The sequence below is a fragment of the Osmerus mordax genome, chromosome 19, assembly GCF_038355195.1.
Source record: "Osmerus mordax isolate fOsmMor3 chromosome 19, fOsmMor3.pri, whole genome shotgun sequence".
Lineage (NCBI taxonomy): Eukaryota > Metazoa > Chordata > Actinopteri > Osmeriformes > Osmeridae > Osmerus > Osmerus mordax.
In genome coordinates this window covers 3,182,547-3,198,935 of record NC_090068.1, presented here as the reverse complement: position 1 = coordinate 3,198,935, position 16,389 = coordinate 3,182,547, and the positions used below count along the sequence as shown (strand labels likewise).

General features: G+C 39.2%; 1 protein-coding gene and 1 long non-coding RNA gene across 2 annotated transcripts; both read right to left on the bottom strand.

Moving 5' to 3' along the window:
- Positions 1–1,444: 1,444 nt before the first annotated feature.
- On the bottom strand, positions 1,445–3,919 carry LOC136963480 (uncharacterized). Its single transcript, XR_010878988.1, has 3 exons — positions 3,230–3,919; positions 3,085–3,124; positions 1,445–1,522 (listed from the first exon to the last, which is right to left on the bottom strand). It is a non-coding gene; the product is annotated as an uncharacterized lncRNA (long non-coding RNA).
- Positions 3,920–7,081: 3,162 nt separating this feature from the next.
- On the bottom strand, positions 7,082–12,474 carry ncf1 (neutrophil cytosolic factor 1). Its single transcript, XM_067257630.1, has 12 exons — positions 12,410–12,474; positions 11,324–11,407; positions 11,148–11,228; positions 10,904–10,979; positions 10,060–10,225; positions 9,870–9,928; positions 9,598–9,720; positions 9,344–9,451; positions 9,018–9,135; positions 8,697–8,807; positions 8,420–8,586; positions 7,082–8,055 (listed from the first exon to the last, which is right to left on the bottom strand). The coding sequence occupies exons 2-12, from the start codon at positions 11,390–11,392 to the stop codon at positions 7,895–7,897; spliced, it is 1,239 nt and encodes a 412-aa protein (XP_067113731.1). The 5' UTR covers positions 11,393–11,407; positions 12,410–12,474; the 3' UTR covers positions 7,082–7,894.
- Between the last annotated feature and the right edge of the window lie 3,915 nt (positions 12,475–16,389).

Genomic DNA, 16,389 nt, shown 5'->3' with positions numbered 1-16,389 from the left:
ATACTTGGAAAGATACCTCACTGCAATGGCAGATTTGGATTTTAAAAAGACTTTGTCGTATAACAAAATCAAACCCATTTTTGGAAAGGTCTTAGCTTGCAGGTTCATTTATGTAAGTTTGACACATTCCTTTAAACCCTTATCTGATATATTGACCTTTGAACCCTTGCCAGGGGTCACCTTAAAGCCCTATATTTAGTAACCCTAATTAGGGTAATTAGGGTTCCTTTCATGGCACACAGTTCTGGCTTGGTACAGTGAATAACTGGGGTTAGATAAACTGTGTCTTTCAGTTTCATAACCCTAGCCCCTACAGGGGATCAACAGCGCCACCTAGAAAAGGTAATTTCCTAAAATTCAATTCAATTTCTTTTTTCAGCTGAGGCCAATATTGACCCTCTTCAAATCATACTGGAACCATGTTTGAAGATTATGATGTAAAATAATGTTAAGTAAAGGTTACATATAAAGACATTTAAATGTTGACTTTTCGAGTACTGATACATTTTGTCTTTCATAAAAGACCAATGAATGTATATTTGTCATATTAAGTGATTTAAATGTAACTGAGGACAAATTAGTTTTTAAATTGAAAGTAAAAAGAACATACATTTCCCAGAACCCCGCCAATATGTTTTAACGCTAATATGCGCCATATTTGTAGTCCATGTAAGTTCACTATGGTTATCATTTTAGTTAAGTGTAGCGCACATTATATAAAGACCTATTCAATTACTTTAAAAACTTGTATAAGTCTTACCACGTGTTCAACACGCTAAAAATGAGAATATATAATTTATAATTCATATAGCCTACCTTCATGCCATAACCTTTGTAAAGGCATGGATTATTCTGAATGCGACGTCATCGCGTCGCACTCCCAGTACAGATTATTCATATTCAGCCACAAGGAATCCATCATTTAAAATTGTATGCAATGTGGTGTTAATAGGATAACAAATTTACATCTGCTTGTAATGGCCTAACTTTTAATCTAAGTCTTCTCTTCATATGTAGTCTACTCTTACCTCCACCAAGCAAAGGATCAGACGGTTGCTTGTAGGCTTACATAAGTGAGTCCAACCATGCATAAAAATAATACCAAAGTTTATTGAACAGAAAAACAAGACTGAGTTAGTGAAAATAAAACCAAAACCTGGTAGCCGCTGGCCCTCCCCGTAATGGGAAGGCAGAGCCAGCGCGCTCCCTTACCTAACAGTGAATCTAAAACAAAAACCCGAAAACGTTAGCTAGGTCACCAACTCACCCATGTTATAAGTTAAGTGTTATGGAGGCAGCCAAGTTGAACCACAATCGATGCCCAGAACCCAGGAAGTTGATAACAAACAAAACATGAACAGAGAAAAAGACAGTGGCTGTAACAGTATCACAACAAGCTCATAAAATGTTACAGTGTATATCAATAACAAATACAGAACTGGGAACTCTTAAAACAATAATCAGGCAGCTAGGCACAGACATATTAACAGCAGGCTTCCAGGTATCCTCCCATTCTTTTACACTGTGAAAAGAAATACACATCAGAATCAGAATATGGTTTATTCACCATGTATGTGAACAAACACAGAATTTACTGTGGCAGGGAGTGAAGTTTTCATGTCATGGGACCTTTAACACTAGTATAAGTAAAGGTTTGGAGAAGCACATTTCGTCATATTGTCTTAAATAAAATTCAAATCCTAATAGTAATCAAATCAAATGCTTGGACAGTAATATGAATCTGGTATCTGTGGCCGTTACAGGACTATAATTAACACAAAGAATAACAAATCCTTATTGGATACTGCAGTTCTTTAGTAGAGTAGAAGTTAATCTCTCTGATTAAAGTTGGTGATAGTTTATCCACAGAGGCAGTGTATGTTTAATGATAGATGTTCAACTTTTACAACAAGAACTATAGGCTTTTCACAAGTTGCTTGTGTTGAAAAATTGCTGTTGGCTACATTTCATATGGAGGAAGGAACTTGAGATATAGCCAAAAGATAGAGTACAGTCTCTTAGAGTTCGATGGGCCTAAATGTTAACCTGACACGTCAGATAGTTTGTTGCACAGAACCATCTGGGGAAGTCATCCTTGGAAACTGTTAGGAAAAGGGCAGGCACTTTTACCCCAAAAATTGCAAGTGATTGTATCTGTCTATTAGGGCCAGGCGGTATGACGGTATATACCGTCATACCGCCCGGGTATCTGGAGAGATTTTGCTATACCGTTTCAACCGCGGTATACTTTTTGACTACTTTTGTATTTTTTTAGGTTGGGCAAAAAGGGCTCGCATCCAAAGTCTTTACAAATTTGTGATATTTTTGTATTTCACATGAGGTCATGCCAGGATATATCAAACTGAGACTTTAACGTATCGACCGAGCTTTAACGAGGTTGATACTCAGACTGATTGCTTTCGCTCATTTTGAAATTTTCGCCGGAGGGCATTACGGATCCTTATTGAGCTGTGAGTACGTCACCATGCGGATGGCATGACTGCGCATTAGCCAATCGGAACGCTCGTACTGTCGTTGCCTTTAAATAATAGCCAGTAACGTCTTGTAGTACATGCATTACCGTTTTTTCCACCACACGAGTGGTACCATTTCTTAATTGAATTTACAGAACAATTACTATACCGTGATATATACCGTAACCGTGATATAAAATTACTCATACCGTGATAGAAGATTTTGGCCATATCGCCCACCCCTACTGTCTATCACTCTCTATCTAAGGCCTGTAGCTGCCAGGAGTTCCTCTGTAGGATGATAATTTGTTTGGCAGCAAGTGCATAACTTCAGACAGCCTAAGGTCAGATGGCTGAGCGGTTAGGGAATCGGGCTATTAATCAGAAGGTTGTCGGTTCGACTCCCGGCTGTGCTAAATTATGTTGTGTCCTTGGGCAAGACACCTCACCCTACTTGCCTCGGGGGGAATGTCCCTGTACTTGCTGTAAGTCGCTCTGGATAAGAGCGTCTGCTAAATGACTAAATGTAATGTAAATGTAACTTGAAGCCTGGCAAGATGGATTCATGCACAAGCTAACTCAAATTAAGCCCCCACTAAAAATAACTTACCTGCTTTGAACATCCCTCTTTTTAAACAGGAAATTGCAGCCTGAAAATATATAAACAGAGGAATAACAAATAAGATGATTTGCCAGATTTTTTGGGGTCATTACAACAAAAGATTGTTCATGATGCATAAGCCTATGACCCTTACATAAGACAACCTTTACGTTAAATTCTTTTTCTTTTTCCCGGGTACTGAATTTTGGGAAGACCTTTTTGAGGAGAAGAGATGAGGGAAGGAGTAGAAAGTGGGTAACATAGAGAAAGGGTTGGTGAAGGAGGTAAAGAGAGCGAGGGACTGGGGAAAGGAGGTGCGGAGAAAGAATGGGAGGGAAGAGCAGGAGAAGAGAAAGAGTGGGAGGGAAGAGGAGGTGAAGAGAGAGAGGGAGTCATAGGATGTGAAGAGAGAGAGGGAGTAGGAAGAGTAGATGAAGAGAGAGAGTTTGAGAGAAGAGGAGGTGAAGAGAGAGAGGGAGTCATAGGAGGTGAGGAGAGAGAGTTGGGGGGAAGAGGAGGTGAAGAGAGAGTTCGAGGGAAGAGGAGGTAAAGAGAGAGGGAATAGGAAGAGTAGATGAAGAGAGAGAGGGAATAGGAAGAGTAGAGAAGAGAGAGAGGGAGTAGGAAGAGTAGATGAAGAGAGAGAGGGAGTAGGAAGAGTAGATGAAGAGAGAGAGGGAGTAGGAAGAGTAGATGAAGAGAGAGAGGGAGTCATAGGAGGTGTGTGGGGGACCGGCACAAGGTTAAGGGTGAAGGTTTGATTGAGTGGAGGCAGGGGATGTTGCTTCTGGTGTTTCTTCTGGTGTTTCTTCACCAGCTGTGGCAAGAAGGCTATTGTGGTGAGAGATAAAGACAAATAAGTAAATGTAGACGTAACATTATTTGAATCTAAGTATAACAGCCCCACAAATGAGGTTAATTTAAACAGAAATAGGGTCTAATCTGGGAATATTTACTCATCAACAATATTCTATTAGTATATTATATGTTACAAAAAGTATTTAGAAACTAAATGTAAATGCAAAGTTATAAAAAAGCTTTTTCAGTCTCTTTTGTTGAGAGGCTTGCAAAACATGAAAGGCATGTTTTGCGGTTGGCAGTATTCATGACCTGGCAGTAAGGGCAAGGCCTGCTTTTGGGTTTGGTCATTTTCTGCATAAACACACATAAAATATGACATGTTATAAGCATTACAAGTAGGAATATGAGTAACACACATTAAATAATTCTTAATCTTACATTTACATTTAGTCATTTAGCAGACGCTCTTATCCAGAGCGATTTACAGTAAGTACAGGGACATTCCCCCGAGGCAAGTAGGGTGAAGTGCCTTGCCCAAGGACACAACGTCAGTCGGCATGACCGGGAATTGAACTGGCAACCTTCGGATTACTAGCCCGATTCCCTCACCGCTCAGCCACCTGACTCCCTAATAATCTTACATTTCATTCCTATGGCTTATGGGTATTGTAGTAAAGCATAAACTTCGGCACAATGGAAAGAAGTAATATATATATTTGTCTCACAAACACCGAGAGGCAGGTAGCAAGCAGAGCGGGTAGGCAGGCAGATGGAGAGTTGGGGTGAGTGGGATGTTTCTTTGGGACACAAGAAAGTGCAATATTAGAACACTTTGAATACAAATAGTAGATAATAGACTCAGAAGTACAAGGAGGCCGGGAACGTAGCTACCAGGTTGTAAAAACAACGATCTGGCGGTGAGTGGAGGGCAAACCAGGGTATGTCACCGCAAGTTATTGGGAAACTGGACCGCAGGTGTGGATCTTGTGCAGGTAGGATGGACTGGATCACTGGAGCCTGGAGATGCACACAAACACAGACAAACAGAAAGACAGAAACAGAAAGACAGGCAGAGCCTGTGGAGGGCGTAATACAGGTGACAGAGATAGGTGGACACAGGTATACACAGGTACGTCCTGATAAATTATGAAATGGGCTACTTTAAGGCAAGGATATGGTGAGGTAATAAGGATGTTCCAGAAAATGCGTGACTTGAGCTGCAAGTAAGAAAAGATAAAAAATACAATACAATGAATGTCATACCTAGCAAGCTATGAGATGTAAAAAGGACCACGCCAGCAAAGATAAACATTGGTCGGAGTCCAATGAATGTGCACCGGTTCATGACCTTGCATGACATAACGTTAGACTAGCTAGCTAGCACAGTGTATTAGCCTATTTTTGCAGTTTACAAAGTCAATTAATTTATATTGGTGATGCAAAGCACCGGGCAATGTACGTCAAACATAATAACATTAAACCAACCTAAAAAACAATTTTAAAAAACTGTATAGGATAGTATCTTAAATATACGTTTACCTCATCGATAATAGCTTACCTTTTCAGAACGAGAGAGCGGAGGTTTGGTTGACAAGAAGTAGTTCATGCCAGATCTTGAGCGTCAAACTTTTCAGCGACTTGTGTGTAATAATAAAATTACAATAATGTTGGATAATTTATAGGTTTTGCTGTCAGTGCATTTGACATGCTTGCATCCATGCGCTTAAAATTATGATTAAAATAAAATGATATTCCTCCCCCGCCGGATTTTTTTTATTTTATTTTATGCATATAGCCTACGTTTTTAGATCGGTTTATTTTGTATCAGTACTTTTTATAAAAAAGTTATAAATAACTTTTATGTCCTTAAATAAGGTTTATGTCATTTATAACGTTTATGTCTTGGATATAACAAAAAAAAATCATGTTGAAAGCACATCGGCCGGATTTTTACGAAATCACCCGACTTATTTTGGTGACGTTTCGTAAAATTCCGAAAGCCACTCATCAAAATCTATGGGAGACCTAATGCGTCAAAATACGACGCCATATTTCACAAATTTTCTACGGGAAAAGCCGAACATATTAACGTGGAAGTCAATGTGCGTCCCTAGGCGTCAAAAAAAACGAAAAAGGCGTCCCCCGGCGTCGGTATAGTGACGCCAAAGGGCTCTGCGTCAATATTTGACGAGTTGGGATGAGACTGGGTTGATTTCAACCTAATACAATTTACAAGAGGTGACTCTGCAGGTGCTGCTAATATCTCTTTTACTACTATTGCTAATGGAACTGTTTTATTCTACTACGCCACTGAGTGCGTTTACTTGACCATGAGAAACCCGATTACTAGCAATTGTCGGTTTATGCCATACGATTACTCCGTTTACATGTGTAATTAGTTACGTATGCGATTACTCACTAAGCGCGTCTACATGATTCTTTTTATTAATGGTTGTATGCTCCACGGACAACTTGCACCATCATCCTTCTGCAACAAAGTGTCGCCGTGTCTTCCTGTATCGGCCCTACTGCTGTATGTTTCATTCAATCAACACATTGAATCCTACTAAGAAAGCCGAGTAAACGCACTCAATGCACACATCTGCTACTGCTATTACTATCCCAACTATAATTTCAGCTGTTAAGACTATAATATTCTTTTTATGACTAGCTAGCCTAGGCCTACTTCTTCTTCTGTTTAACAGTTTCTTTTTCAGCTTCTCCCGCATTGTATTTCAGCTCTTAGCGTTGTTAGATGATGCAGTTCAGTTCAGCCTCTTTTGTGTGACTCACGCATTTTTGACATTCATTTCAGCTTGCGGGTATTTTCTTATTTCTGTATTTTCTGCAATTTAAGAAAAATAATTTCATCTTTCAGCATTCCAACGCATTTTCTGCAGGAAATGCCTTTCTAGTTCAGTATTAGTATTCAGATTTTGATTGCATTTAACCTTATGAAAATGTAGTGCCCGTTTGGTATCTTATGGGCTAGATTACTTTGATTAAGTAAAGGTTTTTGAAGGCCACTAGCTACATTGATGTAACTGGATTGCAGTGTTGCCAAGGGTGCAGTAAGGGGCTCTTCTCTGCATACACAATGTTTTGTCTAGTTTGAGTTCAGCATCTAGCTTCTCTTTTTGATGGTTCACGGTCTTTATGCATTGTACTTTGTTCCCTTATTAAAATAAGCAGTGCTCATAATGTTCACCATTTTTATTAGGATAGTTTAAGAATAGCACAGTAGGAAAAGCTGTGGTGAATTACTTAATGCAGAATATAGTTTGACACCTTAAATGCAGAATATTGTTTAACACCTTAAATATAATTTAGGTGTTCATTTATCAAGCATTCATACATATGTAATGTGTTACAACATACAACAGTGTATGTTGTCGTACATTACATACAGAAGGAAATTGCAAGAAAATCGGTATGCCCCCTTTATTGAGATTTAATAAGTGACCTTAAGGGAGATTCACCAAGTCCAGAGAGGGACTTTCCACTTTTGTTTAACCTATTTCATTTATTATGTTGTCTATTGCATTGTTTTAGGCTAATTCCTCCTTGACAGACGGGGGTTACCACATTTATTAAGGAAATTGATTGTGAGTGTTTGAGGGGAAAGAGTATGTTCCTATTTATATTGTGATGTGGAGGTCATAAGTGTCAATAGAAGAACACTTGGAGTGACACTGCATATAATTTTTTATATTAGGCTTTTACAAGTAGTAACTTGCAGATAATCATTGTTGGAACTATTCAATTCTTTGTCATATCGCAATATTATTGGTCACATTCAGAAAATGTAAGGGGTAAAATGACACATGTATACACTTTCAACAGTGAAATAATAATTTAAAAAAATATTCACTGTACATTCGCCGTGTACAAAAAGAAAATCACTGTTCACAAAATGTTAAGACTCTCAACAAAAGCATGGCCTAAGGAAATAATTTTTCTTTCAACATATATTAAGATAGCTTAATTCTACATGAAGTACTGTGCAGCTAAGCTCAGTTCATTTTGACTCTGTGCTGGACTTGCAGACACTGACTTTCATGCGGGTGTTCTCAGTACAGCGCTCCATGATAAGTTCAGGACTGGGCCGAGGGGGAACTCTGGGAGATGTATTCTTCCCCATGTCCACATTGCTGGAGTTCGGTGACTTAGAGATGTTGTCTGGAACATGTCAAACTTAGCATTAGGAAGGATTTATTTTGCAAATATATTCAAAGAAAAATGGCCCTGGTGAGAAAGGTTACGGTCTTGCACAAGATTTTCCAATTCCAAATTGTAAGCTTAACCACAGTGCATAAGACTAAAATCTAGGAGAGTTTTACTCTTGATTTTAGAGATACTGTAGCTGTAGGCTTGGTACATGAAACAAAAGGTCATACATACAATCTTATTAACAAAGGCCTAAAGATATCTTACATCTCAATACATTACAGAAGTCTTACGGTAGTGTTTTTAGCACTGAACGCAAGACGGAGAACACGTCCTGTATAAATACAGTTATCAAAATAAGGCCCTTGCTCCCTACCTTCATTCTTTTTTTCTTGAAGAGGGGATCCAGTGAAAGACATGGGGGACTTCCTGGGTTGGCTTCCTCTCTGCTGGAGGAAGCGTCTGCTGTTTTTGCGGTATGTGTCCTGACTGATACGCCTAGTACTCTTGCCATGAATACTCTTTGCGTTGTAAATGGAAGACCTGGAAGCAGAGAAGACATAGTCTGACTCTGGTAGGTACAAAACCAAAATAGCTCTGTCTATTTAAAAATATAATTTTTTGGGTGGTTTAATGTGGTTTAATATACTTACCGTCGAGGAGGAGGAGTCTGTCTCTGGGTTTTGTTCATGTCAGAAACGTCCCTCTTCTCTCCAGTGGGGTGGAGGAACATGGAAGGAAAGTGCCCTGTCTTGTCTTCCTTCCTGCCCAAGACATTAAAAAATACTTTGTTAGGAGTGTTGAATCACTGGTACTTCAATTACACAGTACAGTACATAAAATCACTGAATCAAAGACGAGAGACCCCTAAAATTTAATTATAATAAAATAATGTATTCATTTAGTAGACACTTTTATCCAAAGCAACATACAGAGGGTGGATTTAACCTGTAAAAAACTGTCAGCTTTCATACCTGACCACCCACCAACCATCTAGCAGTTTGTGAATAACCTCTACAGTCTCCCCTGCCTCTAAAGTCAGCTCATCATCCTCCACAGCCGTGTAGGCTTTTGTAGTGATGTGTATTTCTCCTATGGGGATGTAATTTTGATGGTAAATTGTTAGACCTATAAAAAAGTCGCTGTGATTTCTAAATTATTACAATAATTGTATGACATTTGTTTTCATGTTTACACAAAACATCTTTATTTAAAACCAGAATTAAATTATTTCAAAAGAAACTGAAGCAATAGCTTTGCAGAGGCTGTAAAAGTTCTCGGTTTAACAGTGGGGACTTGCCAGCATAATTGGGCTCTGGCTCCTCAGACTCCTCTGGTGTGTCCAGTGGTTCCAGGTAGGTAGCAGGAACCCAGCCCCGCTTGAACTCACACTGACAGAACCACCAACCTGTGCTCAAAGAGAAAAAGGTCAAAATATGAAGCAACACCATTGCTCAAAAGTGTAATCCTTTTTCTCTTAAATCTGAGCATAATATTATAGTTCACCCCTCTACACTTTCACAACAACCTTGACACCTGTTATTTGTGTCTTACCATTGGGGCTCTTCTCGACAATCTCCACCATGTCGCCACACTTCAGATTTATCTCATGTTTGGACGTCTTGTTGAAGTCAGCGATAACCCTGTATGTGTCCAATATTATGGGGCCTGATATTTCTACATTAAAATTAAGAAAAATAAATAATAACACATTTGGAAACGTACAGTGTGACAAAGTGCTACTTCAGCAAAATACAAAAAAACACAGTACACATTGTTTAGAATATATCCGTAAGTAAATGAAAAGTGTAGACAATTGATCTTACCAGATGCATTGCCTGTAGACTTGTCCTTTGATGCCACAAAGGTTTCATTTCTTTTTACTCTTTTGACAATATAAACACAGAGGGGATTTACTTTACTTTACTTTATTTACTTTACTTTATTTAGTGCAATTACTCTTTTGACAGACCCTGTCAAAAGAGTAATTGCAGTAGAGTCATAAACTGAACTGACGGGTGTGTAACGGGTGGGTTTTCATCCTCTGGACGGACTTTGAAGAAACTGCGGACCAGCTCGCAGCGGGAGATTTTGGGGGGCAAGTTGACAAGGGATTGGCAGTATTCTGCCAGAGTGCTTTGTCTGGTCTCCGTGGACCGCTGGCTGTCCAGCCATTTTGGAGCTAAGGAAAAGGTCAAAAGCAAGAGTAACCCATTGGGTGAATCATTAATATCATGCAGATTTATGTAGAAACCTAATTGTATAGTATACAAACTACAACGCATTATGTACAGAAATCATCCAGTCTAATTATAAGACTGCATGCAATACAGATACAGTGCATGCAATACAGTGTTGTAGCTAAGACACTAACAAAATGTCAGCTGTTGCACAGAATGTTCATGGTTTTTAAGCAACTTCCCCATGTTTCATCAATGCTTTGGGTAAACCTATTTTGTGCAGAACAAGGAAAGTCCTTTTCTAAGACAAAAACTGTGAAAGTAGGAAAAAATGAAAAATCCACTATTGGGTGGGCAATCTGACAGTGCTATGTAGAGCACTGCTGGTGTCTTTTTATTCTGCAGAACACACTGTCATACACTACAGTTGGATAACAAGCTTTTTGCTAATTATGTCAGCATTTCTAATTTACTAAACTGGTGTTTAATGTTGTTTAAGTTTCAAGTAACATGAAACAAGAAGTGCATTAACCCATCTGGCTTGAAACAACAGGTGTTTCCTTTTCGTAGATCAAGGACAAAAATATCAAAACCTTTTGTTTTTTCAGTCAACTGAGATGGTACAGAGGGTTTTTTATATAGTATACTCTTGTATACAACTGGTGCAGGATAACCCATACCCGGCAGTTCAGGGATGATCCTGTCTTTCTTATCGATGTCACCCGACTCAATGGGAAACATCTCCTTCAGGGATTTCTGCAACCCACACATACAAAACATTTACTCCTATACTTTGAACAGGCTTCAGACAAACACAACCATTATCTTTATTTCACACAATTGTGACATGTAAATCTTCATGGGACGATCTAAACAGATTCTTATTTTTTTCTAATTTGAAGTGATTGTAGAAAACAAACTCACGTGAAATGTGTGGATCTCAGGGTATCTTCTATAAATAAGTTTCTCTGTGAGGTCGCTCCATTTCACCATCAACATGTAAACCTTTGAGTCAGAAATGAATGTTTTCAAAATAAATTGTCATTGTCTTGCTGTGTAAGAAGAACACCAAATAAGTAATAAGAATGTTCCAATCTTACATAGTGCTGGCTGGGATAGAATCGTTTCTCAAAGCCCAGGAGCTCCACATGCCTGATGTACAACTCCATGTCTGAGATTAAGTCCTTAAATTGAATTTGTGAAAAGGGAACAGGCTTTTATATAGCTCGAGTAGACTTTGCAGTCAGTACGTTACTTGGGGGAGGTACTTCAATAGCATCAAGTATCAGTTCCTGAGAAAGTTGGATTTATTGGGCTGTGGATTATTTTTTGTCCTAATGGTTAGGATTCTGTATTGTAGTACTAATATATTTTTTAAACACCTGTCATCCTACACATTATGGTATTTTAAAGGCAATGTATTTTTATTTTAAATTAAATTACATAATTTTTCAAGAAAGCACATACTATGTCTTTATACATATATACATACACAACATTTATTTATTCCTTGTAGATTTCTTAGTTGTAGGTTTCAATGTCTCAACAATGGTAAAATCAGACTTAATAAATGTTATTCTGGGCTGAAGGAATTAAAAAGGCAAATGGCATCGTTGCTCAAAGCAACCACAACTTCCTCATGTGGGGTTTTCAGAGGGACATTTGCAAAAGACAGGTTTATGATTTCAGTTAAGTTTTGCAATCGGAAAAAGGAACAAAACTGTAAAAAAAAAAAAAGGTTTATGCAAACAGCCTATCTTCCTCTTCCAAATCCCTCGAAGACTTTCTTACCAATTAGATTTTATGTAGGACACTTTATACTACTTGTATTTGAAGATATTATTTGTATAAACAATTCTGTCTTTTCATAATTGCTTTCAATTGCTAAGAGTTAGTCATTAATGTCATAGTTGTGTGAGTACACTCCGAGCCAGTAGGTGGTCTATCTCGCTTGACATTCAACAGTGAAAGCAAAAATATGTGAAGACTGTTTCAAAGCTGGGTGAGCATTTCTTTTGTCATGTCATTACATTGCGTATTGTGGCAAAGTAATTGGTTGGGCGGAGCGTGAATGTTTTTTTAATGCAAACAAAACTAAAGTCAACTTAAAGTAGGCAGACTGGGTCCAGTAGCCAAGTAAACAGTAGGGAAACAAAGTCGTCAAAACAAAACCAAAAAGACTGTACCCTGGTCCGCGGTTCGTCTGCCCTCGTTTTAGCGAGGGAGGGGGGTCGGCACGCTTTCGTCGGCCGAGTCTGGGGAAGAAAGAGACAGCGCTGTTCCTGTATATTAACCAGTCCTTCGTATTTGCACCGTGTGCTCACAAGACCCGCCCTGGATTGGTCTCGCTTCTCCCTTTTTGGCACGGCTGACGAGGTCTAATCCGGTGCAGGTGTGTTTTCTCATTATCCCTCGCCAGCCATGCGTAATGAGAGGTCCAAGCTCGGGAGGAGCTGTCCAGGGTGCCGATAGTCCTTTGTGGGCGGTGGCTGGACCCATGCTGATAACAGCCTTTACGTGGCTGCGACATCACAGTATCTACACATTTATTTAGGGTTCCTCCGGTAGGAGGAAACCTATTGTTTTTGTTAGTATTCTTATTAGGGTTCCTTCGGTAGGAGGAAACCTATTGTTTTTTGTTAGTATTCTTATTATTCTTATTATTAGGGTTCCTCCGGTAGGAGGAAACCTATTGTTTTTGTTAGTATTCTTATAAGGGTTCGTCCGGTAGGAGGAAACCTATTGTTTTTGTTAGTATTCTTATTAGGGTTCCTTCGGTAGGAGGAAACCTATTGTTTTTTGTTAGTATTCTTATTATTCGGGTTCCTCCGGTAGGAGGAAACCTATTGTTTTTGTTAGTATTCTTATAAGGGTTCGTCCGGTAGGAGGAAACCTATTGTTTTTGTTAGTATTATTAGGGTTCCTCCGGTAGGAGGAAACCTATTGTTTTTGTTAGTATTCTTATTATTATATTTCTCCGCTAAATGGCCCAATAGCTCAAAAAGTCCTTGACCCGATTTTTTCAAATTTGGCCCAATGATACACCAGGTCACTCACTAATCCCAGACCGCTAATGGCCCATGTACGCCCATAGGTGGCGCTATAAGCCACGTCCAAAGTCTACGTGATTTCCCCAGTGCCCCATTATTCCAAAATGCCTGAAAATTGGTATACATGCCTTATTTCTCATGGGAAACAAAAAAGCCTCAAAAACCCATAAGGTCCGCCATGATAGATTTTGCTGTACTGTCCAAATTTGGTACAACCTTCAAAACCCTTCTCCTCATGAACCATAAATCCAATCAACTTGAAAAGTGTTACAGACTTGTAGAACACATGTCTTCCTATAGGGTCAAATTGAAAAAGGAATGCAATCCAAAATGGCTGAAAGAAGTGTATTTATGTAAATGTCCACATTGCCACAATATCTTTGTGTTAATAAATCAAATATAATTTTGACTGATGGTTTTTCAAACCTTTGTGCCTTCAAGATGACATCATTCTGAAGTACCATATCACCTTGATATGTCAATATATGATTGAATTCAATTGAATTGCTCCATAGCGCACGTGCTCCAAATTCTCAGACTCATCCTGCCCCTTGACACTAGGGTGACCACCTGTCGCGCTTGCGTTGTGTCGCACAGCATTATCACCCCTTGCCCCGCACGTCGCATATTGAAAATGCTGTGAGATACAGCACAAAGCGGGACAGGTGGTCACCCTACTTGACACGCGCATGCATGGCGATACACACACATGCTTTCTGAAAATTGTGTGCTGACCAAGTCCCCACCCTCGGTTTTTAGCTCCTGTTTCATTTAGCTTCCAATCGCAGCTCGCCATTACGAATATATTTTTTTTTTGGGCGGCCATTGTTTTCAACTGGAGTCGCCTGATAGCCGTGTTGGAGGCAGCCACGTTTGGTAAGTCCTATTTTTACACATTTTAAGATAGAATCAATGATTGGGTTTGTGAAAGTACACTACTCTTGAATTATGGTGAAGGTTTGAGCACTTTTAGACCTTTAGATCGTGAGTTTGAAGTGACAGAAAACCAAACTCGAAAAGTAGCTAGCTTTTCCCCTTTGTGTTTATAATTGGTGAATCATTTTGCATCTCGGCAAATTCTTCACCCAAATGGTTCAGGAGGACAGCCTTTCGGAGAAAAAGCGATTCCCCACAGACCTGTAGGCTCAGAATTTAATCTTTTAAGATTTTTAAAATGTGAATTATTATGATTATAACATGTATATATTATAGTTTCCGGTACAGCCAGAGCTCGCCTTTCTCTACCCAGAAGATGGACTGGCCAGGTTCCCAAAGGCAAACACGTGCGCGCTGGTGCTATACTTACCTGTGGGCCCGACTTATGACAACTTTAAAATGTGTAGCTTGGAATAGGTTCTGCGGATCAGTTTGGGGAGGGCTAAATAGTCAAATTAATTTTATTTTACATGAACACGTGTTTTGTTTTGATGTATGGATTTCAAAGGCGTGATACTCAGAATTTGCTATGTATGTGATCTGCTGATCCGTTGGGAGGGCTGAATATTATTCGTCCTACATGTATCTTATTTTCAGTTACATAAAGCAATAACATTAAACACAGAAAATTGTATTTGGTCTGCTCATCTTTATTACATTGACGTGATTGAGACTGCTTACTCATTCCAAGGCCTATTGACAATGTGATTACAACAGCTAAATTATGTGTGTGCACTGTATTTAAGACAGGACATTGAGGACCTGATCAGTTCCCAAACTGTCTATCTCCACCTAAAGGATTTGTGTGTTGCCTGAGGTGTTCCAACTGTTCGTCACTTGGTTGAAATTGGTTTAGGGCAACCACAACTCTTTGTAGCCAATCAAAGGCAAGTGCAGCCGCCCCCTGGTCAGCCACCCCCTGAAACTGGCTGCTCCAAATATACCTTGGATACCAGTGTGATGTTGCAACTGTTGTGTCAGACAGCCTTGCACAAAAATGATGTTGTTGGCAATAATGATTCCTTCATTTTCTATATAGATATGTAAACAAGGAGTGGTAGACATCCGTTTTAAGTCTTATTTTCAGGTACACAGAACACGTCAGACTGGGCACTGACATTTTTGGGACAAGATAATGCAAAGCAACCTGGCATAACATAATAAGTACTTAGATTACATCTATGATAAGCTAAAATAAATTATAATAAATTATAAACCTCCTAAATATACAAAATATTAGACCTCTAATACAGATAATAACCTATACTAACCTTAGACCTATACTAACCTAAGACAAGTGGGGTACAGTTAGTGTAATATTGCTGATAGTGCAACCAGTAGCTGAAAGTGACAGTGTGTAAAGTGACTAGTGAGAAATGCATCAATGTAAGGTGGCTAGTGAGAAAAGTCCATGTAAATGTTCATTCAGAAGCCTGCTGGCCCTTGGATAGAAACTGTTGTTCAGAAGGCAGCGGGGTAGAGACTGAAAGATGGGTGGTATCAGTCTTTTAGAATCCTGCCAGCTTTCCTGAGGCATCGTGTGTGGTAGGTTTCCTGTAGGGCTGGGAACTTCCTGTCGATGATAAACTCAACAGACCTGACCACACTACGTAGGACCTTGCGTTTTTTTTGTCACGCCTCTCCAGACATCACCCCACAGTCTTTCAATGCGTTGATTATGAGTGCTCCCTCGGGTTGATCCTCGGAAGACATCCATGAAGAGACAAATGGCGTTGTTTTCCCCTCCATAGTCACATCTGACTCTGGATGGGACACCAAACTGGGTGACTGCTTCCGAAAACAGGTCCATTACAATGTCCCTTCTGTTGTTGTTAAAAGCCTTCCGGAAAACCACTAGTCTGCTGAACCCATCGATTCCTCCATGGATTACAATACTCCACCTAAGAGATGAAGGAAGGGAAAATAAAAGATTTCACTTGCACATCTTATTTTATAAATAACAAAAAAAATATGAATGGCTTGAATGCAGCTAAAATCATTTGTATACATTTCTGTGCAACATGTTGGGCTTTTAACAGAAAGAAAAGTCCTAACCTCTATTGCATTCATGTGAAGCTGAATCTTATTTTAAATTCAAAACTCATAAAATCAGCTTGTCATTTGCTAGGGACACAGTTAGGGCAAATTAATGAATCACAGTAAAACAAGCCACTTTATGA